Consider the following 27,396-nt stretch of genomic DNA (forward strand, 5'->3'; position numbering starts at 1 on the left):
ATGCCTGTTGCCCTTTTTTGACCCAAGTGACAAGTCAAAGTGTGGGGCCCTGGGGATGTTGGAGCTGGGAGTAGATATTGATGGAGTCTGGTATTTTTTTTGATGGAATCTTGTGTATTTGCAAGGAATGTACAAAGTCCTGCTTCTCCATATGCCGGATGTGACGCTCTACTCCATAATGCTTTATGGGAATATGACATAACTGGAATAGGTTTTGTGCTGCCTGTGCCATGTAACATATCTCTGTAAAGGTTATAGTCTACTATATCTATTCATCCTATTTTTACACATATATCATTTTGTACTTAAGGTTAAGAATATTGGTTGCATACTTGCTTGATTTCGTAAGCTTTGTGAGGCATTTGGTCAGCTTCTTTAGGAAGGAGTTCGCAAGGTTAAGTACCCGATCAGGAAGCACTTGGGGAACAATGCATCTTGGAATGCTCCAATCCACATAAGAAGTCTTCCTGGAGACATACAAGATACCATGTGGGCAATGGCTTCTGCCTGTAAAGACTGTGAGTCATGCATTGACATGTCTTGCCCAGGTGACTCCAGAACTCCATCTTGGAGCTGACCTTTGCATAAGAGTGAGGAGCGGGTCTCCACCCACAAGAGAAAGTCTGTTTAAACCCCTGGGAGACCCCTCCATTTGAGCTTCAGCTGGCTAAAGAGGGAGCCTCTCCACCCCCCACGATACTTGAAAGAAACTGGAACAAATGACAGTAACTACAGGGGGTGTGAGTGATTGCTGGACCCAGGCTAAAAGGAGATTAGTCCATAAAAGGAACATTCTGGAACTGGTGAGGATCTTATCTGTATTCAGTTTGATTAGACATAGGGATTTGCGCATTTTATTTTATTTTGCTTGGTGACTTACTTTGTTCTGTCTGTTACTACTTGGAAACACTTAAATCCTACTTTCTGTATTTAATAAAATTACTTTTACTTATTAATTAACTCAGAGTATGTATTAATACCTGGGGAGCAAATAACTGTGCATCTCTCTCTATCAGTGTTATAGAGGGTGAACAATTTATGAGTTTACCCTTCATAAGCTTTATACAGGGTAAAACGGATTTATTTGGGTTTAGACCCCATTGGGAGTTGGGCATCTGGGTGTTAAAGACAAGCACACTTCTGTTAGCTGCTTTCAGATAAACCTGCAGTTTGGGGGGAAGTAATTCAGGCCCTGGGTCTGTGTTGGAGCAGACAGGAGTATCTGGCTCAGCAAGACAGGGTGCTGGAGTCCTGCGCTGGCAAGGAAAACAGGAGCAGAGGTAGTCTTGGCACATCAGCTGGCAGCTCCCAGGTGGTTTTCTGTGATCCATTCTGTCACACAGGAGGAACCAAAAACAAACAGAGCAGTTTCTCAGCTTACAGTCCCAAGCCTCTAGTCAACACCAGATGCAAAACCTCACAAACAGGGTCACTCTGTGTTCACAGGCTACAGCTTGGCTTTCTTGCTTTTTGCCTCTGTCTCTCCCTCCATTCTTGCCTGTTCTCAGTTTTTGTGCGTTCTCCCTTCCGTCTCTCAGCACTACTCAGCAAAACCCCTCTGCCCACTCAATCTAAACGCCTGGGTGGGTTCAACCCTTTAGTCCTATATGTGGGGCTTGTGATTAACTAATCCTCAGAGTTATGTTATTTGAGGGGTGCATTCACCTGCAATCTTAAAGAGACCCATGAAGTCACCAATATCTGTCAGCATAACAGTGCCCATGTAGTGATGGATGTCAATCAAAATCGCATTGGTAACGGGATGGAAAAGCATCTGGGTTTGTCCTGGGTTAGGACAGCTGTGTCTCCAGTTGTTTTTCATCACAAAAGGAAGTCTATTAGGATTTCATAATCTTCCTTACACACAAGGGACCAAAACCTCAGTTTCTGTTAATCAGCACAGCTCCATGGACTTCTATGGAGCTACACTAATTTACCCCAGCTGAGGATTCGGTCCAAAGATTAGTGTCTTCCCTTAACCACTTATCATTTTCAAAGATATCCATTGCCCTTGCAAATTAACCCAACCCGACACTCAGCTAGATGTATCTGCAATGGCTGTTGACCTTTTCTGTGGGTTCCCATCTCAGATATTTATTTCAGTAAAGTTCTTTCTTTCAGATCTTTACCACTTCTGCTATTCATGCTTCCATTTGTCTTTGCAGCTTAGATTGAACATATGCCCTCACATTATTTCTGTCATCGCCTTGCATGTACCCTGTGTGTATATCCCTGAAGGTAAAATTCCATGTGACTAAAAGAAACCTATGTTGTCATGTAAATAATAACAGGTAGTTTCCCTGTCCAGAGATGATAATTAGGGGGGAATTAATGTAGCATCAGATGAATTTCCATAGTTACAATTATGCATTGAATTTAAAAAAAAAAAGATGTCATGCAGACAATCTTTATAGTCCTTATGGACAATCAGTACAAAAGAACAAAGAAAAACAATTTCAATAAAACAGTTTGCCCTAAGCAAGAAATATGCTTAATGCATCATACATGAGAAAAGATAGTTCCTTTATGTAAAATGGAATTTGACCTTGCTGCAGGAACGTTCATTACCTAACACCACAGAAACCAAACTAATGGACTTCTGAATGGTGCAAAAAAAAATATCATTCTGCTTCATGGCATTTGTTTGCTGACAGTGAGGTTTGGGAAGGGACATTTTGTGTTACTGGTTATAAAATGGATTGCAAAAGGAATTCGGTATGACCTTTAAGATGTTACAGAAAATGAAGGTAAATACTGGGAGTCAAGCCTTTGGAAATATTTATTGGCTCAGCAGAGGTAGTCCAGGAACAAAACACTCAGGGGCTTAATACAATAATAAATGCTTTATATTGATTGTATGTATGTGTATATATATATGAAAGTAAACCTATCAATTACGCATCTAGCTGTCCTTCTGCATATTCAAATGCCTAAGCTATAAATGTGCAAATTAGTAACAAGGTTTCATGAGCATTTTTGCGTGTGCAATAACTACCTGTTTGCAGATCAGTGTGCTTTTGAAGTAAATGTAATGCCAGTGAAAGGTAGTGAATTCACAACTCTGGAAACTGAAGTCCTTTCTCATTTATACAGTGAACAGAAGGAGCCTGGGCCACAGCAAAGGAAGCTTCTCCTATGCTAATGTATAAAGACTAGCTGAAATGATTCGCTTTTTTCAGTTTCCATGGCCCATTCAGTCCCTGGCTTGTCCTGCTGAGACTGCTTAAAAAAAGGTGCCAGTTGTGGTGCTGGATTTCCTGATAGGCCTGGCAACTTCTCTAGGAGATGGACTGGGACCACCAAATCTTTTTTCAGAGGCTACTGAGCAGTTTTCCGGTAGTAATGACTTTTTGTTTTTAAAGAGTTAGCAGAGTCATGCAGCTGTGGAGGGAACTCTGTCTGGAGAATGACCTCAGGACTTGTGTGCTCTTGGACCTTAATTCCTGCAAGGCACTGCACACTCTCAACTCCCATTTTCTCTGATGGGACGTGAGGATGTTCTAGCACAACGCAAGGGGTTCTTAGAACCTCACAGATGGCCTGATCCTAAGCCTATTGAATCAAGCCCAGGATCAGTAAATAGATAGCCTGGGGCTTGCAGTCAAATTCTTTGCTGGTGTTACTTGGTGCCGCTCCACTGAAGTCAACTGATCTGCACCAGCAGAGGATTTGATCCTTGGGTTTCTGAAGAAGGTAACAGAAAGGAGTTCAAGCTACCTCCATCCTGACCCCCTCCACTAGCCTATCCATGGAAAAACAGAAACAGCCTCTGAGAATTATATTTGTAGCATTTTGGAAGTAGTAGTACTGCGGGGTGGATCCTGTTCCTGAAGGGTATAAATTGATTGTAAAGGAGGTGATGAACTCACAATGATATAGAATGCAATGATCTACTCTCTCACAGCTGGAGGATCTGCTGTCAAAAATTTATATGGGGAAAGACTATAAATATGAGAAGCAACAAAGAGTCCTGTGGCACCTTATAGACTAATAGATGTATTGGAGCATAAGCTCGTCAGACGCATGTGGGTATTCACCCACGAAAGCTTATGAGTACAAGCGTCTGATGAAGTGGGTATTCACCCACGAAAGCTTATGCTCCAATACATCTGTTAGTCTATAAGGTGCCACAGGACTCTTAGTCTGGATCTGTAAAAAGCAATAAACACGGCTACCCCTCTGATACTATAAATGTGAGCTCACCCATCATGTTTTGAGCAGATGTAACTGAGTAATGGCTATAGGTAATCATGGCTCCAATGGAGTAAAAGTGTGCTCTAACAGAGTAAATATTCTTTCTGGAGTTTGTTGTTGTTGTTCTTTTTTAACAAAGATCACACATGGGAGGGTTGTAAAATACCTGTAGGTATCTAAAATGTTAAAGTTATTAGGCAAGTAGGTGCAGTAAAAGAAATATTTCTGCAAATGGAAAACCCAAGGCATCTATGCCTTCAAAATGTTATTGGCATTTTAAACCATGATAATTGCTTCATAATGGAAGCAATTTCATTGTGAATATGAACATTGTAGGCAATGTACAATGCATCAGCTGTAGCTGCTACTTTGACTTTAATAATTTCCCTGAACAAAATAAATTATCATTTCAACATACTTAAATATAATTTATGAGTAACAGATTGTATGTTTTAAAAAATGAGTTCATTTAATGGTCAAACACAGGCTCACTAAAGATATATGGTTATGTCTAGGAATGTCTACGTGTGTAAATGTATATACACTGGGCCAGATTTCAGTCTTGTTTACCTTGGTGAAGTCAATAGAATAACTTCAGTGTGAATCTGATGCAAGTGGGAATAGAATAAAGATCTGACTTCCAGAAACAGTGAAGCAATGGAAGTCAATACAGTAGTGATTAGTTCTTCTGAAAATCAGGCACTCAGTATGTATGTTGGTGTGTGTGTTTTATGGGCAGAGCTGGTAGCATCACCCATAGTTAAGATTACCCAACACTTTCTATTATAAAACCCTATTTTAAGTTGCTTATATCTTTGCCAAATTCACCATTCAGGCTGAAATTGCCCATGCTGATTGTCTGCCTCAGGCTGAACTTTCGGGGAAAGTTTCAGCAAAAATGGTGCAGCTGTTTCCAAGAACAGAATTAGGGGAAAATAAATTGTTTTGTCTGTTTTAAATTCTTACAACCATTTAATTGAATACCTCTAGCATTTCCATGCTTTGGAGCAGGGACAAGGAGACTGGGACTTGGAGCTGATGGAAGGGTGGGGGAATGGGGAGACTGGGACTTGCTAGATAAGGAGACTGGGATTGGGAGTTGGAGGAGAAACTGGATGCGGAAGATTGAGATTTCACAAGGAGCAGTGGAGGAGACTGTAACTGGCTGAGCAAGAAGACTGGGACAAGAAGTGGGGGCAGGGACTGGGAAGATGAGCTGGAAAGGGGCAGGAGACTGGATCTCACACAGGGAGCCCCTAGGAAGGAACAGGCACTGAGATGAGGAGCCAGAGAGGAGAATTCGGGAAGAGACAGGACCAGGGTGGAGGGTTGAGGGGAAGAAGGGAACAGGGGTAAAAGGGTTTGTGATCACTAGAGAACACTCCCTCCAGAACCTGAATCCAAGATTCCTGGGTCTTGCATTCCTCTTTTGTCAGCAGATATCTGTGAAACCCACTGACTACAGAATGTGTGTTTCATCTCCCTCTAGTGGCTGGTCTAACTAGAGGATGACAACCTACTACAGTTATCCATTACTCCAATAGCTCAAGTGGCAGAGGTCTGTGCTGATGAACCATGTGGGTGTCAATACAATGCCATAGGATGGAACTTCTGGGAGGGTGGTTCACTTAACATTTTTAAAAATCTAGGAGATTACACATAAAAACTAACTAGGTTAAAAGAATATTAAGGTTGTAAAGTCAAGCACCCAAAGGTTATTTTTTGTGTACAATATAGTTTACACACAATTTAAGTTTGTGTTCATGGTATATAATATGTAAGGGACAGATCCTCACTTGGTGTAAATCAGAGTAGCTCCAGTAACCTCAATGAAGCTAAATTGCTTTACATCCTCTGAGGATCTAGCCCATAATATGCAGAGATGAGCTTAAGCCACGTACTTTAGATCCAAGATCAGGTCTGGATTTTGAAGCACCACAAAGTGTGGGACTACTCAAATTCAGGGTTTCAGTTCAGCTCATTCTAGAAAGAGACCGTAGAAGTAAAATTCAGATCCAAATTTGGAGCATATTTATTTTTAAGATCGGAGGGTTCATATTTGGGAGTCTAGATCAGGCTCATCTTTAGCATGACACATTCACTGCAGTCCTTATTCAGGTATAACTCCAATTACACTGAATGGGAGTCATGCCTGACTAAGGGCTGGATAAGCCCTGTAGGAATTAATCCTATGTGTGTATGTATTTATATCTGGACCTATAACTATTCTATATACAGCCTTTAGCGCATTCATTAATATTACATTTGTAGCCATTATCACCCTTATTAGCTTGTTACAATTTCCTATACTTCCAGTTTTTCAGTGACATTGATTATCACATTAAACTTTCCTTATGCTATACGAACAGGCTAAAAATAATAAGCTTGTGTCTTCATAATACAAATGGGCCATTCTCATTTATAATATCGACAGCACGGTGGGCTCATTTTTCAATGGTAATGAAACTCTCATCTCAAGAGATCCAATTCATAAAAACACTTACACAAGCTGTGCGCATTTCCTTTTACTCCCACTGATGTTCCTTTTGGTTGAAATTAGATTTCAGATTAGACCTGAGATTGAAATAAAATGGAAGAACCTCATTGTGTGTTGTCCTGAGCAAGTGCAGGGAATCAGGTATAATTGCAGGAAACACCCCTTTCTATTGCTTAAAAAAAGCCACACAAACACACACACACACACACACAAGATTTATGACCACGTGGGCAACAGCATGAATTCATACAACTTCGCCATTTCGTTGATTTCCCCAAAAAAACAAGAAGCTGCCGGAAGAGAGATGAAGTTGTGCTTAAGCTCATTTTTATTAAAAATATTAACTTTTACCCAAAAGGACCCAGGAAAGGAAATAAGAAAGTAGAGGAACGTTTAAGTATTAACTCCCGTGTTAACAAATGAAAGGCAGCAAGGAGATTTCATTACTTATTTTGATTCTTCCCAGTGCTCATTCTAAGCCCTAACTCATATCCCAATGATTAAAATGTGAAATAAAAAATTAAATCTCCCTCCAAAATACTGCTGCAGATCTTCAGCTGGTGTAAATCAGTATAGTTCCAGGATCTAGCCTACTAATTCAACTCCCAAATAGTCTAACAAGCACTCTGCTGCACCAATGCCAATACCAGTCCCAACTCTGCCTGGTCTCTATGAGCTGTATTGAGCCGGCAAGGCCCTGGCCTGGTCAGAGCAGTGTGCTTACAGAAAGCATGCAAGCTCTGCCATTCCCAGTACACGATGCAGCCTGTTCCCCCACCACAGAGCAAACTGGCCATCTCTCCAGGCCAGAGTGAAGTAGCTACAGCGCCGCTTGCCCAGAGACACCCAGCTCTTCGGAGTGGTTTGAGCCCCAGGGAGCAGACCCTGCACTCCCCTAAACACAGAGACTGCAATTGTGCCCTCTCATTTCTTAGGGGTGGGCGGGGGTTCCTTGTGTGCTCCTCCTCCTTTATTTACCCACTCAGGGAAAGGCCATTACATGGCCACCTGCTTCCAACCTCCCTCTCCCAAAACTGTCTGAGAAGAGAGTCACTGCTGTGGGTTCAGTTATTGCTGAATAAAAGCGTTCATGCGCATGTGGTGTGGACAAGGAATGTGCATATGGCCAGGAATGAACCAAGAGCGTCGGAGCAGCCAGAAAGCGTGGGGAGCTTGTGAGCATGGGGGTACGCGCTGCTGCCAACCTGCAGATAAGGACAGTGATTGTCAAGCTCTAAACTTCCATAGAGGTCCAGAAGAGCTGTTCTATCAGATGAATCAGGAAGAGTTTGGGGCTCCTTGGGGGACCCGGAAACCTGGAGGTCTTGTCTCAGGATGGTGCATACTGTGTGACCTTCAAGGTTTTGAAGCATCTATATAACCAGGGCTGGATAAACCTGAAAATGTTCAAGTTCTGCTTCTAGCCCCAAGTTCAGTAAACCTGGCCCCAACCCAGTCATGCACTGCACTGTGATGACAGTCAAGACCTCACCACCTCTTCCTGCAAACCATCACAAGCCCAGAAGGCCAATTGCCCAGAACCAGGAGAAGGAAAGAGACTAGAAACCTCCCATTGGATCTAGCCCTCTCCTTCCACCTGGGGCTGAGGGCACAGAACGTGTTTTCAGTGGATGGGCATCCGGTTCCACTGCACCTAAACATGTGACACTTTGGGTTCCCTTTGGCAGACACCTTGACACTCATGCTGCCAGGGTAGACCAGCTCAGATTATTACTGTTTTTTTGCTCAGCCCAAGATATAAGCACCTTGCTTCTGATTTCTCTCCTCTGACCTGCTGTCAAAGTTCCTGGCCAATTGGTCATCTTTTCAGGGCGCCACCATGCTGCTTTGTGGAACAGTGAAGAGGCTGGTTTGCTGGGACAACAGAATGTTGGTCTTAGAAGCAAACGCAGAGCCAGTGCTATCCAAACGGACACCTGCCCCAGATGGTTCTATTAATAGGATATCTGTGGCTTTACTATAAGGTCTGGAAGTGACAGGTTAAAATGTGGGTGGGTGACTGGAACCCTCCTTAACTGCACATGTGCTCATGAATGAAGAGTGTTTCTAAAAGTGCCCATTGTTCTGTGGGTGCCAGGCCAGTCAGTGGCGTGTGTGTGATCCTGCTTTGGCTTTGGAGCCTTCTTCCTGTTAAATCTGCACTAAACATCTGTCCATAGCTGGACAGGAGTTCTTTTATTCTTTCCTCACGTTTCTAAATAGTGTCCGACCCCCTAGGGCAGCACAGCTGTTGGGCATGGGAGAAGAGAATGCCCACCCATTTCTAGTGCAGACACACAAAACTGGACTTGCACCCTTGGCAGTCATGTTTTTTTGACTGGTGGGTTAAATATCATTTGCTTTTCGATTCTCACCTTTCGCCCCATTGTGGGGCCGTAGCCTGAGAGGTACTCAGCTCATGGTGACGAGCCTAGAACAAATGCCTGGAGTGACAGATCAGCTAGATGTGCCAAGTTCCATCCCACTGCTTGCAGTGAGAACCAAAGGGGCTCTGTACCATTTGGGACATGGCCCATGGCAGTGATGGGTGTACTAGTCTGGTACAGTTTGAAAGGCTGTTCTAATGGGAAAATGTACACCTCACCGAGGCTATTGTTTCTTTAGCCAATTACCAGTGTAATAGCTGAAGGCCAGAGTATCTGAGCTGAGGAAGGCAGCGGTTTGCTGACTGGGCACCACCATCTTATCAGAACAATGCATTTTTCCTGCCGCCAAATGCAAGTTCTTTTACTTCGCTCAGATTGCCATTTAACATGTGCCAGAGGAAATCCGGGTGACATTGGGGAAGGTCAGTCAGACGCAGGCAGGTGTAATATCCTCCAAGCAGGCAAGTCACAATAACGGTTAGTTAAAAGAAACATAATTAGGGCCAATGTTGGCTCCCGGGGTGGGGGTGGAGGGTGAATGGGTGCCTAAGGGAGCCACAGCTACTCCCTAAGAGGGTTGGCACTCCAAGCCTTGGCACTGTTCAGCCTGCCTCCCTCTCCATCTAGGGGAAACTCTGGGAAACAACATAAATAAATCACTTGGAAAAATGAAAACCCTCCTGATTTCTCCTCTGGGCATGAAAAAGGCAGAGTCAGAAGCACACCGAGGCAAGTCATGCTCACCCCCTTTGTTCTCACTGAGATGGGGCATCAGTCCAGGAGCAGCTCCAGGCACCAGCGCACCAAGCACGTGACTGGGGCGGCAAGCCGCAGGGGGCGGCCTGCTGGGTCGCCGTGAGGGCTGCAGTCGGGCTGCCTTTGGCGGCGCACCTGCGGGAGGTCCACTGGTCCTGCGGTTCAGCGGCAATTTGGTGGTGGGGACGCCGAAGGCGCGGGACCAGCGGACCTCCCGCAGGCGCGCTGCCAAAAGCCACCTGACTGCCGTGCTTGGAGCGGCAAAATACATCGAGCCGCCCCTGCATCAGTCCCACTCATCCACTTTCCTTTCCTCTTCCTTCTCATCAGGGACTCATCTTTGCTTCTCCGGCTCCACCCAGCTCCATCGAGGGACAGAGACACAGATGTGAGGCGAATAAAGGCTTTACTTTCTTGGACCCCAAAAGACATGGTAGAGTAGGGTGAGGAAAGAAGGTGGAGGGGAGAGGGTTCCCTTTCCTTCCCCTTCAGCCCTGAAATTGTAGCCCCAGCAGCACTGTGAGCTCTGAGGATTGTTGTCCAATTCAGAAGGCATTTGGGGGATGTCTCTAGGTGTCTGTTTGAGGCTTGTGTGTCTTAATGCACCTGCACCAGCAGCAGCATCTGGCCACTCAGCCCAGACAGAGAGGAAGCAGAAGAGAGAAAAGATAATTAGCTCACCCCTATCACTTTCTCTCCCCTTCTCCTTGGCTGTGCTGGGCTGACTGGGGTTCTCCAGGCATTCAGGGAGTCCAGTCAGATCTTGATTAGCCCAACTATGATTATCCAAAGTGAGGTCATGTCCCCAACATGTATTAATTGCACTGAGAATCATCTCGATTGTCTGAACACTGAACTGATTCTGATAAATGAATGTCCATCATGCTACTTGGTAACTGAGGTCTGAGTGTACTAGGCTCCTGCCGGAGGGGATGGCACAGTTGTCTAAGCTTCCGGTTGAAATACCTAGTTTCTCTGGAACTGCGGGTCTGAAGCCCCACAGCATTGATTCAGCCCTCCCTCCTTCAAACATAGATAATTTGATCCTGTTTGTTCTGCCTGGACATTAAAAATCCCATGGCACATTTTGCAGGAATAGAGGGCCTGCCCCATGCCTTTACCCAACATGCCCACTCCTCACATCATACAATAAGCAGTGCGCTGGCCACCTACTTGATTACCGGATTCAACCCCAGAGGTGATTACAAACAGTTAACCCACCACTAGCATTCAAAGTGCTTTGGCTTCCTTTGGGATAAAAGCCATTATGGAAATGTGTCTTGTTCTTTTATGTATCTATGGGAGCAGCAGGAATCTTGGACACTATGCAGAGAAGGCATAAGAACCCACTGAGAGAAAGAGAGAGAGGCTCATGAAGAGAGACTTGAGATGTGAGCCGATTGGCACCAGCTGAGGATTCGGCCCAGAGTGTTGTTCACCTATTTTCAGAAGCTACAAAAAGTTTGTTAGAGGGCTTTTTATATGAAAGTAAAATGTGATTTTCTGCTTCTTATTTATTTATTTTAGAAAAGTGGAGTGAAAGCAGGTTTCCCAGCCTCTCACCACCTTCGAGTTGTTGGCCTCCTGGGAGGAATTAATCCCTCCCATGTCTTGTTTAACTTGGCCTCATAAAGAGCTAACCTTGCTGTTAGTTGGAAGATCTGCAGATATGATGCATTATACAAAGTGGGAGTCGTTAAGGCATAAAACATGGTATCAAAAGATCGGAGTTCTGGGTCTGATTCTGTCACAGATGCCCTCTGTAGCCCAGGACAAATCTCTTAAGCCAAAATGTTCAAAGATTCTGACTATCTGGCTACATATTTATGTTTCTAAAGTAGATTTAGGTGCTTAATTTTAGGCATCCAAATTTGAAAATGTTGGCCTTAGTGTGTGACTCAGTTTCCCTTTCTGTAAAATGGGTATAATATTTACCTAACTCAGCTTAATGTCTGCAAAGTGCTTTGAGATTTTCAGATGTAATGTCCTAGAGAAATGTAAGCCGTAGTTACCCCTGTACATTTTTCAAGCTTGGTTATTATTCTGAGTGCTAAATGGTTTTGAGTGGATTGTTAACTATAAACACACAACTATCATCAAAACAGAGAGTGTTTTAACCTCACCCTGAACTAACTTTCTCATATAACATGAGCTCTCAGAGAAAAATAGTCTTTAAAAAGCAGCATGCTTTCAACTTGAGCAACCTGAAAGCACACATAATAGCATCTTATTATGTATCTAAGGGAGAGCAGCCACTATTCTAATGACTAAAGCAGGGATCGCTAAGTAGTATCCAATAATCTGGCTGTTATTCCTAGAGTAAATTGTTGTGTTTCTGAATCTTTACAACTGGTGATCAGTCTCACACAACGCTAAACATTTGGCTTGCTAAAGTATAAACTGCTAAGCCTCTCATTAAATGCCAGTAACAGCAACACCCTTTCTTCTGAGTTTATTTACATTGCAAAGACGGTGACCACAGCAAGGGTTTCTAGCAAAAATACAATAATTTTGTGTGGGTATATTCCCCCCTGCAAATAATATGTCTTTGTTTTACAGAGTGTTTCCTCCCCTCACATACACATGCATGTAGAAAATGCACAGTATAGATATATACACATTATGCATGTGTGTCTTTCTAATGCATATGTTGTATAGTTCTTCTTTCTCCTTTCACTGTATTCTATCTTTAAATTTAGAGAGCTTTTTTATAACACGAATCATCAGAGAGGAACAGCTAGTTACCAAGGAGACTCCCTGATGAATCAGAGACTGACTGGTATAAGATCTAGACACATTGTATCTTCTTAATTCATGAGACCTTACATTTTAAACAGGGGAGAAAAGATTCTATCACAACCAACTGTGGACCATGAATTTCTCCTGCCAGTGAGGACAGTTTTTATTTTTGCCATAGAAGCAAATTAGCAAGTGCATCTTGTGTGGAATCAGTTAACAGATTTAGACGAATGGGGGAATTTCTCTGGAGCACTCTTGATTCAGAAAAACAAATACCATCCAAGGACGAAGGGCTCCAGATGGAGGCGACAGAAGAAAAGACTTAAAAGCCCCTATTTCCATACAGGAATGAACAAGAAGATGCAGTGTCAAGTGAGTACTGGAGAAGCATCTGCATATCTGCTTTGCTGCAGCCTTGGTATTTCTAAAAGTAAAGGTTGTGTCAGAAGAAAAGGTGTTTTCTTCTTATTTATCTCTGCATGCCTGGCATTGGACTGAATGGATCAGGATTCTAACTTCCGCAAAACCAGTTCAAAATCGGCTGAATGCAGAAGCTAGACTATATTCAGCATCAACAGCTTTCATCAATAATCCTAATGCGTCAATACCATTGTCCGAAGTATTGTCAATAAGCCTTGGTTTTGTTTCTGACTTGTGCACAGTTTTTCTCCAAGTACGAGGCGAAAGTGATGAATTTTGCAAAGTGACATAAAATGCACTTATCCAGTACAAACCTGAAGTTTCCTGCTGTTAATGGGAATTACCATAATGTCCATGAAACATGTGAACAGCTCAGTCAGCCGAAGATGTGCAAACAGAGCAGATGAGAAGAGGAGTTTTAAAAAACGTGGCAAAAATAAGGAGCTCTATAAAATAAAGTTTACATGTGGGCAGCTCAGCTCTTTTAGACTTACTTTATTCAACACAGGGTCTTCTCACCCCGCAACTTCTGACTGCTCATTTTAGGAAAATTACTGAACACGTCAGTATTTTTCCTTTCCACTTAAAAAAATAATAATTAAACACCCTTGGAACTGCAAGAAAAGTGAAAAACATTCCAAGACAGACATCAAGAGACAAGATTTATGGAAATCTCCCTCTTGAAAATAAGCTATTTTCTCAAAAGTGAAAACTACAGAAGTGTGTAAATTAAAGGAAAAATCTTTTTGTCAGATCCAGTTGAAATCTCCATACTGGGAACAGAGAGTCCACTGTTGCTAAGGTAACTTGATCAATCAAAAGTTGGCTTATATTGCAGGATATATTGAAATGTATGAAATAAGCAATGTATCTGAGAGTTAGACTGGCCAGCATGATGTATCTGGGAATGAAGATTAAAGAGTGTTAGAACAAATGTAGGATTTACTGTTAAGTGTGTTTTGGAAGAAGAATTCCTAGAGTGTTAACATTTGAGAAGAGGCTAATGCTAACTAGGTTGTTAGTCAGGGATTCAAGTGAAGGACATTTTATAGGCAAATAATTTCAAGTACCGTTTTATTACATAAATTACACTCTCTCATCTCACGAATGAAATTAGCTGGTGGCAGTATTTATGGGCTGAAACGAAAAGCTTAAGGTAATAATATTTTAGTAATGCAGATTGTAAGGTTTACCACCACTAAAAAAAAGATCTTATTAGAATAGATTATAGAACTCCCATTTGGAGAGAGTATTATCCAAAATATTGTAGATTGATAGTGATTGAAAACAGCATATGGAATAATGGAGTGTTATGACAAGCACTTATTGACAAAAAGCTGGTTTTGGCACCATGAGACAAAGTCAAGGAAATTCCAAGTTTTGGCTGAAAGCCCATCATTTATTCACTTCTTAACTTGATATTTTGCGTCTAGGTATGCTGAAAGACTCTGAGATCAGTGCAGGGATTATGCAGAGTGATTTGCTGCACTTCTCAGGTACATCTGGGCCAGGTAATGGTGTCAGGGCAGCAAGTTAAGAGACTTTCAGCATTTCAGTTTCATGGATATTGTGGGTTACTGGAGCTTGCTTGCTTGAGTTTTTATGTTCTTTATAATTTTTAAGGGGTGCGGCCTATGGTGAACGTTAACTCTCACTAAAGAGAGAAGACTGAGGGAGCAATAGCTAGAGACAGACTTACTACGAACAAAGCAAAAACTTCCATGCCCACATCTGCTACTAAACCTCAGTCCTATCCCGCATGAGCTTTGCTATTCCCTACTTAGCTGTGTCCTGGAGATTGGTTATTCTTCCAAATGCTTTCAATTCTTTTTTAAATGTGGATGAACATCTTGTAGGGACATAAATACCCGGTAATACCTTGCCCCTATACAGTGCTTTTAGCTGAGAATATAAAAGCACATTAGGTGAGGAAACTTTCTTTTACATATGGGGAAACTGAGGCATGGAGAGGTTTACGTGCCTTGCCTAAATTCATTCGCCTGGTCAGGGTCAGAGTTAGGTTTAGAATCCAGGTCTCTTGACTCTCAACATCATGCCTATTTATCCAGGAGGCCTGGCCTACTCATTGGCTCATTGTGACATTTAACAGGGAAAAACCCAAGTCGCCATGGCTGAAAGACTAGTATCTAAAACTGCTGTGCTTTGTGGTCTTTATATCTTAACATTATCTGAATGCTGGTTTTGCTTGTGAATTTTGGAGGGCAGAGTGGGGGTTGTGGGGTGGTTAGCAGTGGTCTAAAAATTGTTTTTTGCAGATAGTGAAAGTTGATACCACTAGAGTCTGGTCTGCTGTGTTAATTCCTAGGGTAGGGTTAATACAAATAACGGTAGGGGCGGGGGAACTGTTACGAGAATCATTTGCTAATTAAAGATTGCAGCTCCTTCTGAGCCATTGAGGTCTATCAGGTAAATGTGTGTTGTTAGGAAGTGTACTGATTCTGGAATGGCAGATTAGTATTTTTTACCTGATAGATTATTGCAGCACAACTACATAAATCCATTATGGTGTTTTGTGTAAATATAACTTTAGATCCTGTTTAAAAATGGAATTTCTGAGAAACGTGGCTATTCTGTGCTTATTTGGCTTCTGTCGCTGTGCCCTGAGTCCGGCTGCTGGAGAAACTTATGGAACAGCCATACAAATGATCTTCCAATCATATTCCCTTCAGTCCCACTGCATAATCCCACCTGTCCTGCGGGAAGGGAGTGTGACTTTTAGAGGAACTCTAATATTTGGTGGCAGTCACCTTGCCAGGCAGATGGCATTGACAGGACTTTGATAACCTTCAGAGCTTTCTTTCCTGCTCTAACAGCTGTTTAAGTGGATCTCACTAGAATTTACACCATGCTCATCACTATGGTGCCTCAGCACATTACATAACTGCATTGCTTCACCGAATAATCTGAATCCTTGTACAAAATGGTCACTCTGCACATTTCAGTTTAATAGAAATTTAACCCCAAATAAAAATCATTTGAGACTGATCAAGTGGCAGGGTCATGCCCATTAGTCCAGAGGATGCAGCATGTTGGATACCCATGCTGGCGATCTGAATTTGGGACCAAACTCATTCTCTCGCTGTTCTGGAAGGCAGCACACTCAATGCTGGGCATGGTTTGGGGGTGCAAGTCTATTCTTGAACAACCTCCTCTGGCTGACCCAGGAATTGCGTCAATGGGCTGTGGAGGGAGGCCAAAGCCAGTTCTCTTCCAGTGGAAGGATGGGTTGTTTCGACATGTGGCACCGGAGAGGAAAGGAACAAGGGAATGGGAAAGGCAACAGGATAGCCCCGGAGTCCCTACTCCCCCAAATCTGGTAAAAGTCTATTTCCTTGTATACTTTTTTAATTGGTCAAAGAGGAATTGCTCTTTCTCTGTGTGACTCTACAGGCCAAGTTCCAGGACCATGAAGAGAATCTGTGCAGCTCAGTATTAAACTTTGCCATGCAGATTTATTCTTAGAAGCCCTGACGCAACCTCCTTTTCAACAGAGTGTTGTGTGTTGCTGGAATGTTCCATGTAAAAATGCCGAGTGAATGATGTCAACATTCCATCATTTTTTTCTTATATCAACCGGTCAACTGACAGATAAATATTGTGCTTGGATCCTTCAAAATTGGGCAGGCAGGAGGGTGAGACACAAAGGACTTTCCCTCCCCTGAACTCCTGGCCAGAGGCCAGGTACAAATGAGTTCAAGGATGGCATACCTAGTGTCCCTTTGGTTGCCAGACTCCCCAAGTGGGGTGGTGAGGAGTGGGGAGGAGGCAGGGCCACCTCAGCCAGTAGAAAGGGGAGCATGGTCATGGTCATGGTCACGGTCAGGCTGCCCCTGTGCACTGGAAAGCTCACAGGGGTACCACTCACAATGTTTCTGGAGCTCCCACTGGGGCAGTACAGCTCCGCATCACCTCTCACTCAGAGCAAGTTGATTTGTGCCCTGTAGCTCGTGAATCTTCTTTACATGCAGCTAGCATTCTCTGCTATGCAGCTGCAAGCGCTGAAAGCTATTAATCAAGGGATATGAGCCACTCTTAACAACACTACTCTACCCTCAAAACTGTTAGTGGAGGCAAACTCAGTGCACCTTGCTGCTACATTGTGGATCATTATATTGACTGCCAAGTAGATTGACCCTACACTTCACTGTGCATTAAACTAAAGGAATACAGCAGAGATATTATTATAGTAAACACAAAGGTAAAAATGCATTTTTACTGGGATCTCTTTAGTCTTAGAAATCTAGAGTGAAATCCTGGCTTCATTGAAGTCGATGGCAAAACACCCATTGTCTTCCATGCATGTGAGTGTTACCCATAAAAGTGTCCATTAAATATTGCTGGGTTTAGTAATAGGTTGGTTACAAGACTGTCTCAAATACTATAAGTAGAGTGTAGATTTAATATTTGTTTGTAAACAAAACACAACATTGGGAAATAGTTCAGGTGGGAAGTGTGTGTCAGTGGAGCCACCAGAAAGTGTCTTTTAATTTCCACTGAATAATTCTCATACTTCAGTGAAAATCAAAAGTATGAAAATGTGTAATGTTCCCATCTAACAAAGCACTTTGGAATATGCTTCACTTTAAGTAGAAGAGTCATGCCATTGACTTTAATAGGACTGCTCATGCGCTTAAAGTTAAGCACATGCTTAAGTTCTATGCTGGATCATGGTCTAAACAAACACCAAAAGGATGCATCCACTTCACTCGTGCCATTTATCCCTCCTTCTCTCTTCTTACCCCAGGCAAGTTAATCCTTCCCCACCTGGCCTTAATGTTGTCCCCTTAATGTGCTTTGGATATATACGACAAGTCAATGGAGCTATGCCGATTTACCTCAGCTGAGGAGCTGCCCTGTAAGGTTTAATATTTATGAGAGTACAGAGGACTGTGCTAACTGGGCACTTAGGGTGAGGTTTAACTCTGCTCCCACTTAAGTCAATGGGAGCTTTACAGTTGACTTTAATCTGAGAAGAGTTTGGCCAACACTGAGAACTTTTGAAAATCTGACCCATAATGTTTACCAATTAATATATGTGCCGGTTTTGTTTTAGTTAAAATAGGATTTTACAACATTATTTCTTCAGATGTGTAAATTGTTCTTATAGAATCATAGAAATCTAGGCCTGGAAGGGACCATGAGAAGCTAGCAAGTCCAACCCCCTGTGCTGAGGCAGGACCTAGTAAACCTAGACCATCCCTGTCAGATGTTTGTCTAACCTATTCTTAAAAACCTCCAATGATGGGGATTCCACAACCTCCCTTGGAATCTTATTCCGGAGCTTAAATTCCCTTAGAGTTAGAAAGTTTTCTCTAATGTCTAACCTAAATCTCCCTTGCTGCAGACTAAGCCCATTACTTCTTGCCCTACCTTCAGTGGACATAGAGAACAATTGATCTCCATCCTTTTTATAAGAGCCCTTAACATATCTGAAGACTGTTATCAGGTGTGTCCCCCCCCCATCTTCTTCTTTTCTGAAGACTGAACGTGTCCATTTTTTAGCCTTTACTCATAGTTCAGGTTTTCTTAACATTTTATCATTTTTGTTGCTTTCCTCTGGATTCTTCCAAATTTGTCCACATTTTTCCTAAAGAGTGGCACCCAGAACTGTACATAGTCCTCCAGCTGAGCCCTCACCTGTCCTGAGTAGAGCAGGACAATTACCTCCTATGTCTTACATACAACAAGCCTAGTAATACACCTGAGAATGATAGTAGCCTTTTTCACAGCTGTGCCACATGGTTGACTCAAATTCAATTTGTGATCCACTATAACCCCCAGACCCTTTTCAGAAGTACTACCACCTAGCCAGTATTCCCCATTTTGTCATGCTGGCTGGTATGTAAATTATAAAGGATCAAGTGAGGAGATATAATGTGAACGGGGTGAGAATAAAGAAAGGAAAATTATATAGTATGAGAGAAGTGGCTGCATCACTTCAATCTTCACTTCCAGGTTTTCATGTTTTTGAAGTAGAAGAATTATTCTATAGAAATTATAAGATATTTTCTGGCCATTAGGTGGTCTTCATTGATACACGCTTTCCACCTTAATTATTCCCTAATGAAATTTTGGGTTTATGAATTTCCCTGTTTTTCATGAGTGCTGGAAGCTTTAATTGGGGTGGGATGTGCTGTCTGGAAAAGAGGAACCCTGCTGCTCCCAGCAGATCTCATGATTCCCTCCTCCAGATGTTAGCAGGACAAGGAAGGGATTATGGAAGGGAATACAGGTGAAAAGATCCATATGTATAAAGGTGTAAGCACTCTGCCTTTCCCTGACCCTCAAATGGCTCAGGAGATTGCAGCATTCCCTTCTATGCCCTCTCTCAACCTGCCCCATTCTATGCCTCATCTACCCCTCTATGCTCCTGCAATCCCCTTCTGTTCCCCATTCCATGCCCCACTAGTGTCCTCCCCCCACCTCCTGAAATCTCCTTCTCTTGTCCCCTAAAGCTTTCTCATTCTGAGACCAGGAAGTAAGGCTCCATGCCATCCTTCCAGGTGCCTCCTCCAGTCCATCACTCCTAATCCATGCACTTGCCCCTTACTTCCCTTTCCATACACCTTACTGGACTCCTGCACTTCCACGTACCCTCTTGGTCTCCTATCCTCCAATTCATGCATCCAGCCTCTAGTTCAGCCAAGAAGCTGGAGTCAGAATAAGGTTAGTTTATGTTTATAAATGATGCTCTCTGCATACACTTAAAAACAATTCAATGTGCATTTTAACCCTTTCCCCTTTCCTCCCAAAGGGAACTTCTCCTCCACAACATCAACAAAACCAGACAAAGTTAGTGTTTCCTGGGCAAGCTATTAGCAGTAGAATGTATTTGTAAAAGTGTATCAGAGTGGCTTGCCCCTCAAGGGCTGGCGAGCCTGGGGCTAGCCAACCTGATTACTAAAGAGGCACTCCTCGGTTGGATCAGTTAATTCCCTCTAAGGGGCAGCAGGTGACTGTAGTGAAAGAGGACGTTCAGGAAACTGCAACAACTAGAAAGGTTCCTGTGGGGAAGACTCTGGCACCAGGGGGTTTGGAAGCTGTAGGCTGTGGTTGGAAGGAGAAGGAAACTGAGGGCTGACCTCCAGCTAGCAAGAGCCTGGACTGGTGGCTTTGAATGGAGCAGATTAGAATAGAGGAAGAACTGTGTGTGACTGAAGAGCTAGGGTGGAGTATGAACTTTTGGTTTTTATGGTGAGAGACTTTCCTGGGGGAGACTCTGATAACTGATTGAACCATTTCTGTTTATTAAGGACCTTGAGGATCTTTTGATCCATTTCTGTCGTTTAACCAGCCCTGGGAGGGGGGTGCTGTTTAACCATAAGACAGACTGTGTGGAGTTCTTGAGGGGGCTCACTGAGGCAGGATGCCTGCATAGCCACCTCTGGCCACAAGGGGGTGCTCAGTAAGCAGGCACTCTACTACAGTGACCTACAGTCATGTTTTCAAAACACTTTTAACTTTAAAACTCTAACTTTTCCCAAGATTGCTATAAAATCTCTACCCTGAGGGAGTTACAACTCGCAGGTTTTCAGAAAGTTTTTTTTTTTTTTGGTTTTTTTTTTGGAGAGGCTGTGGGGGCTGACAATTAAATCTCAAATGGAAAGAAAGCTTCAACTTTAACTGTGGTGTGACTACTGCTGTTCCCTTGTCCAATCTGATTAAATGGCTTACAAAATGATTAAATTCCCCACTAAAATAGGCCTATCTTTAATCATGAAAACATGCACATCAGGATATTATCAGCTATTAGTAGACTCATACGTGTAATAATATCCCTAAGGCCAAAAGCTCTAACTCAGAAATGTTCTTGGGCCCATAAGTTAAAAAGCTTTTTGCCAAGGATTTGAAACAGCTGTGCAAATGTCAAGCCACATGACACCACTATCAGTTACTATTATACCTACTCTACAGGAGGGTAAAGTGAGGCAGAGACAGGTTGTGATTTCCCTACAATCATACAATGAGCTAGTGAAAGAGATGATAATAGAACCCAGCTGTTCTGAGTCCTAGGTCAGAACGAGTAGAAAATATTACTTCATGCCATCCTTTAGGATGGTTATAAAATGGGTACTATTTTTAAAAGGTTCTTTCTTTTTTTCAGGATTTGGTTCAAAGTATCTATCCCCTCATAATTGGGCTACCATGCTAAAAATTTAATCAACTCTAACAATAGTGAAAAGTAAAATCTCCTGATCCATAAAAAAATAACCATCCACCCCTACGAAACAAGGGCTTCAGATTTGTTGAAATGGTAAGTGCTTCAGAGCATTTGAAGCCACAACAATAGACCAGGGCACATAAGTGTGGGAGCACATCTGTATAAAGTTTGCCTGCTTCCACTGTCCAATCCTGCGAGAGGCAGAGCACCCCCCAATCGCGGATTTAAATGTATGATGATCTAGCTCTTGGAGGTACAGACAGGCCTGCTGTCATGTGTAATAAATAAGCACTTACGATTTAGGTTTGTCAGGAGGAAAGACTCGGTACTTTTGGTTAACCTGCATAATTTACAGCTTATCCTGAATCTGTTTGATGCTCTGTGACTTACAGCAGTCAGTAGTATAGTCATGCCCACTATAGCATTACATCATCTCATTTGCATAGCAAATCCTATACCTGTTATCCATGTTTATTCCTGTGACCTAAACTGTTTGGTTTCATTGTAGGCTGATGGAGCTTGAAAGATACAAGTAAATAACTGGTATCAAGATGAGGGCAGTGTATAATAAAGCATGTCTGACACAGGAAGCCACAGAGCAGGCAGAATATGAACAGACGAGCTGTCTAGCACCCAATGCACAGAATCAGATCAGATTTCAGATTATAAGGGTGTCCCAATTCCCCCCACAAAACTAGCAGCAGCAAATTCCAGCCAGGAAAACAGATCAAAATTTCTCCCCAGTGATACGTGAACACTGCTTCTACCAGCATGGCTGGCCAGTACGGCACCTCTTACACCTGGCAAAGAGGTCACCAAAAGAGCATGATTATTTGTTAGTCTTGTGGGCACTGGGTTTAAATAGCTCATCACACTCAAGTGTCTACAGCTTTCATGTGCATGCTTGTCATGAGGAATGAATATACTGGATAGTGGAGGGACGGGACAGAGGGTATTTTCACCACACTTAATGCGGTTCACTTTATGAAAATAGAAATTTCAGTTTGTTATTACAGAATGTAAGATTCTGCAGTGGATTCAAGCCACAAATAACCAGAGAGGTTACTGTGTGGGATCACTGATAAATGAAAGGCATCCTCCTTTTCATTTCAGTGGTTCCTAGTTTCCTCAGAGCCAGGAAATTGGTTTCTGTGGGTTATAGTTAATAAACACTGGTATAGAGTAATCCAGAACTCATCTAGTGATATGTCATCATATCTGCTGTGTATTAGTATGAGTAGCTGCTCTAATTCAATAAAGCTTATTAGAACACATTTGTATTCAAGTAGAGGATTAGTGGTTTGAGCATGAGTCTGAATACAACTAGACAGTGAGGTACCACCAGTGCACATTCTGATAGGCTCAGTTTCTCTCTTCAGATAAACCCAGGAGTAAACTGTTTGTTGTTGAGGGCTTTGGGGTGATGTCCTGTTACTTGTGCTAAGAGCATGGTCTAAGTTCTATGCTCCTTTTGTTCAGCGTTCCCTGGCTGCAATCTTGCACCCTAAAAAACACTACCTGCTGGAGGTTCTTTATATCATGGCTTGTGAAGCACTTTGGGGATAGATGTTTAAATGTAGAACATTATTCATTATCACTGGTGATGCTAAAAGATGAAAATATAAGCTGGTCTGGTAGGGACACGATGCATGGCTGCGGCTCCCATGCTCCCCAGCTTGACAAGGCATAGGAATGTGACAAATCCTGTGGTGGTATTGAGGCTTTCTGTGTGGCCAGTGCTTTCAGTGGCACTCATGGGCCTCACAAGGACCCACATCCAAGCCTTCTCAACTGGGGGTGAAGTCTGGGAGAGAAAATAGAGGGCTCTCAGAAGGGCCCCTCACCACCATCACTTCTTCCTTCACAATGTCTCCCAAATCTGCCCTTTCCTCCCCATCCCGCCTTGGTCACCGCGTGCCTCAGCAAATGTCCTCCTCAGGGCTGGCTCTGGCTTTTTTGCCGCCCCAAGCGCAAAAAAAAAACCAAAAAAAAAAACCAGACCTGTGGGGCAGCCGGAGCAGCAAAACAAAAAAATAAATAAATAAACCACATGCGGGGCAGCCCGAGCCAGGGTGCAAGGGGACTCCCTGAGCTGCAGATGTGCCTCGGGCAGCGGAGTGTGTGCCCTGGCTAGCACGGGGAGGAGGAAGGGGGCGGCCAGGGCTTCCTTCAGCTGGGGTGCTTGCCACGCGGCCCGTGCCGCCTGCAGACAGAGTGCGCAGCCTGCTCCCAGCAGGGCACTCCCCTCCTCTGCACCGCCGTTCCCTACAGGGCGGCCAGAGCAGCAAACCGAAAAAAAAAAAAAAGGATTGGAGGAAGCCGCCCCTAGAATCTGCCGCCCCAAGCACGAGCTTGCTTGGCTGGTGCCTGGAGCCAGCCCTGGTCCTCCTTGCTGATTGACAGGCATTTCACCCTTCCACCCGCTGCTCTCCATACAAAACACAACTGCTAAAATGATCTTTCCCATCTGCCGTTCTGACTGTTACTCTCTTCCTCTTTGAATCTGCTCACACTACTCTGACCCTGTGCATACCTCAGTTCTATCCCATCTACCCTCCTGAGCTGCAGTGGTGATGTCCTCTGGTTTCTTCATGCTGTCTGTGGTGTGGCTGGCTGGGGATTGCTCCGGCTCTCTGCCTTGCTCTGCTGAGCAGCTCTCAATTTTTCCTGCTGAATGCCTCATCTTTTTCTGATGTTCCATCACATTCCACTAGGCAAGGTCTCATTGCTAACTTTGGGTGGTCCAAATATTACCTCATTTCACCCCAAATATGTTCAACCTGTTGCACTGTCATAACTGACTATAAAAACTGGCTCTGGACCAGCATCTGGTAATATTTCAGACCTGATTTGGCTGGCTCAGCTGCAGAGAATAATTCACATCTCATAGCCTGCAGAACTGGTTTGTTTAATAATCTCCATCAGGTGAACTTACCTATCCAGAGGTCTGGGCCCTCTGGTCATATACTGACAGGTTGAAATCAGTGGCATCCTTTTCTGCACAATTCTTCTATGGTCTTACACATGTACAAAGTGCAAAGCACAATATGTTCAGTATGATGGCCTTATTCTAAAATAAAAGTGAAACAACAATACGGAACAAGAGTGCGGTCGGCATGGGGGAGCACAGCATATGTGTGTCCTCCATAGTAAACTGCAGCAACTCTGTACAAAATGGCTGCTGTGTCAATGGACAGGGACATTTAAAAATGCAGTACATAGATAAAAATGGCATAAAACTTTCAAGTTACAGTACACGTTGTTTTACACATTGACCTTGTGCTTTGCCTAATGACTGAAAATACCTCTCGTCTCATGTGCTAAATGACTTCCTGCTCCTTCCAATTCCGCCTTAAAACATGATCTTCTTGGAAGTGTTTCAACAATGAGTACTGCAAGAATTTCCCACCACTCCAAGGCTGTGCCATCACTTGGTGAGTTGTGTCTCCACTATTTATCTAGTCTAGATTGTAAGCACCTTGGATCATAGACCAAGGGCCAGATCCTCAGGTAGTATAAATCACCATAGCACCATTAATTTCAGTTTATACCAGCCAAGGATCTGCCCCATGTCTTCATTTATGGGCACTGTCAGTATTCAGTAACAATACAATTGAAGTAACTTTATTTCAGCAAATGGGAGGTAGCAGCAGGTAATGAGTTTGCAAACGAGGCTATTTCTGCTTTTCACTACACCACATTGTGCCTTAAAAATTCAAGGAGGAGCCTTAACATCTGCTGCTTGTAGTAACAACTGCAAGGGACAGCGAGCGACGATGTTCTCAATGTTTTCCTAGGGTTCCTGTTGCTAAGGAAACTACCTCCTTGATATCTGTGTTCACTACATCTGGGTCACTTGGGCTTTTGCTCTCAGAGTAAAGAATGAGTTAGTTTTTGGGGACTCATGGGGAAAGGAGAAATGATTAAAGTATATACTTAATGCACAATCTCCCTCACTCTCACACGCTATATAATAGCCATGGGACAAATTCCATTTTTAGTGATTATGAGTATTGCTAAAAGAAACCCTTGTCACCATATTACGTGCAATGCTGTACATGACTTAAATTAAGGCAAAGCTTGCCAAAAATATACCAGAGAAAATGTCCAGTGCTGCAAGGTTCTGAACACCTTATTTATATTGCAGCTGTGCTTAAAGGCCTCAGTTAGTGCTAAGTGCTGTGCAAACACATGGAAAAAACCCACAAACCCTACCCCAAAGCATTTATAATCTAATTGTCAATCTCTCACCCATGTAGAACCCCTTCTGAAGTCAGTGGGGCTCCCGGCAGGCACAGAGTGGCCATCTGCTTTGAGCTCATGGCACAGTTATCATAAGAAGTGTCAGGGAAGGAGGAGGTAAAACAAGAGTAACTATTATGAGATCACAGTTATACATACCAACGACGTGATTCTTCCAAATTATTGGTGGGTGCTTTGGACGGATGGCAAGGAGCAAAGATAGAGTTTATTTTAAAATAAAAAACCGCTGCCTTGTTTGTATTTTTACTTTTTAAAATATTCAAACCTCTGCCCTTTTCTCTGCTTTAACTATATTTGTAGGTGTGTTTGTGTGTGTAAAAGTAATAAAATAGAGACACACTTCAAAAACTCGATGAAGTCTCTAAAAATATAGAGACACATGTAGGGGTTTTGAAATATGTCTCTGTATATACACAGAGAGAGAGCGCGCACCTGCCTTCTGAAAATCAGGCCCCTTTAAGTTGTGTCCCAAGCTGGGCACCCAAAACTGAGGCACCTAAATTTTTTAGAAACATATGGGTGTGCATATGAAGGTGAGCCTATTCAGACGTGATACCCATGTGATAAATTACAAAGCTTCTCCTCTTGTGAGTTACACACCATTATGTATTGTGTCTATATCAAGCAGTAAGCTAGATGATTGTATCTTGGTCTTTCGGTTGCTTTTGGAAGTGGTGATGGATTCTGTACAGCACTATGTTCTTCTAGGCTATCGTATAAATAAAAAAAAAAGGTTATTTCACAGAGTTTGTACTTAATGCTCAGTTTGGACTATCCCCCAAAAGGCTGATTGATTCACACCTTTCTATTGGCTCCAGTGGCCTTTGGGTGAGGCCGTAATTCTACTCTTTCTTAAAGTTCAGGTTGAAATTTTGAAAAAGGCACCGGCAACTGAGACGCCTTCCAGTAACTGAGACACTATCTCCCTTGTTTTGCACTGGAAGCTCAATGAGCCTCTCATTATGGGCCAACTTTTGTTCTCTTACCCTGGTGTGAATCTGGGCTAACTCCTGGGGAACGAGTGGAGTTTCTATTGATACAAAATGAGATGATGTCAATGAGGGCAGGGTTTGACCCAAAGACATGGGATTAGAAATGCTTTGTCAATGCTTCCACACCTCCCACTAATGTATTTTCTGAGTGGATTTGGACTTCAAGGCTTGTAAGAAAATCTGGTGTCAACAAAAGAAAATATCTAATAGATGAGAAATGACCTCCATTACTTAAATCCTTAACGGTCTGCTACTGGATTGCACTGCACAGGCTGAAAATATTGGCTACCTCTTCCTACATGAACAACCCCAACTCCCCCATTAGAGGGTTTATTTTAGTTCAGTGTTTTAGGCTGCTATCCCTGTTTCGGTGTGAGGCTGAGCTGCCCATTTTCCCGTTTTGGCATCAGCAAATTTTGCATGGTGCCAGAAAAAGAAAAAACAATGAAGACCAAGGTGTCTCTGGAGTGTCTGGCAAATGGAACAAACCACCAACTGGTGCCTGCCCAGACTTCTCGGCTTGGGACTTTGTGTGTGGAACATTACTACATGTGTGTGTATTGGTTCAGAAATGCTACCCGACTCCCGACTGCTATTAGAGAGATAAGGGGTGAGTTAATATCTTTTATTGGACCAACTTCTGTTGGTGAGAGAGAGAAGCTTTCGAGCTCGAAAGCTTCTCTCTCTCACCAACAAATAAAAGATTTTACCTCACCCACCTTGCATCTCTAACATACTGGGACCAGCACAGCTACAACAACACTGCATCCTTCTGCTACGGCATTTGGGGGACTCTGGTGAGACACACTGAACAGTTTTCATTGTATGAAGCTAAATTACCGTGGGAGGATTTGGACACAGCAGCCTGACCTCTCTGCTGTGGAATTATTGAAAGCAGTCAGGGTTCACCTTCATTTCTCAATTCCTGCTTAAGCAGCCAGTCTGATTATTGCATCAATGATTTTC

At 43.1% G+C, this 27,396-nt stretch overlaps 1 protein-coding gene across 7 annotated transcripts in view; it reads left to right on the forward strand.

Moving 5' to 3' along the window:
* Nucleotides 1-19,310: 19,310 nt before the first annotated feature.
* The window catches only part of LOC123377063 (calcium-activated potassium channel subunit beta-2), a 76,471-nt gene continuing 68,385 nt past the window's right edge, over nt 19,311-27,396 (forward strand). For 2 of the 7 annotated variants that reach the window (XM_045029473.1, XM_045029476.1), the window contains exon 1: nt 20,002-20,208. In XM_045029473.1, the coding sequence (XP_044885408.1) occupies nt 20,132-20,208 (77 nt within the window). In that variant the 5' untranslated portion in view covers nt 20,002-20,131. Of the gene's footprint in view, nt 19,681-20,001; nt 20,209-21,144; nt 21,269-24,550; nt 24,610-27,396 lie in introns of those variants that run through there. The other 5 variants (XM_045029480.1, XM_045029479.1, XM_045029475.1 and 2 more) reach the window with 5 other exon arrangements.

The sequence above is a fragment of the Mauremys mutica genome, chromosome 9, assembly GCF_020497125.1.
Source record: "Mauremys mutica isolate MM-2020 ecotype Southern chromosome 9, ASM2049712v1, whole genome shotgun sequence".
NCBI lineage: Eukaryota > Metazoa > Chordata > Testudines > Geoemydidae > Mauremys > Mauremys mutica.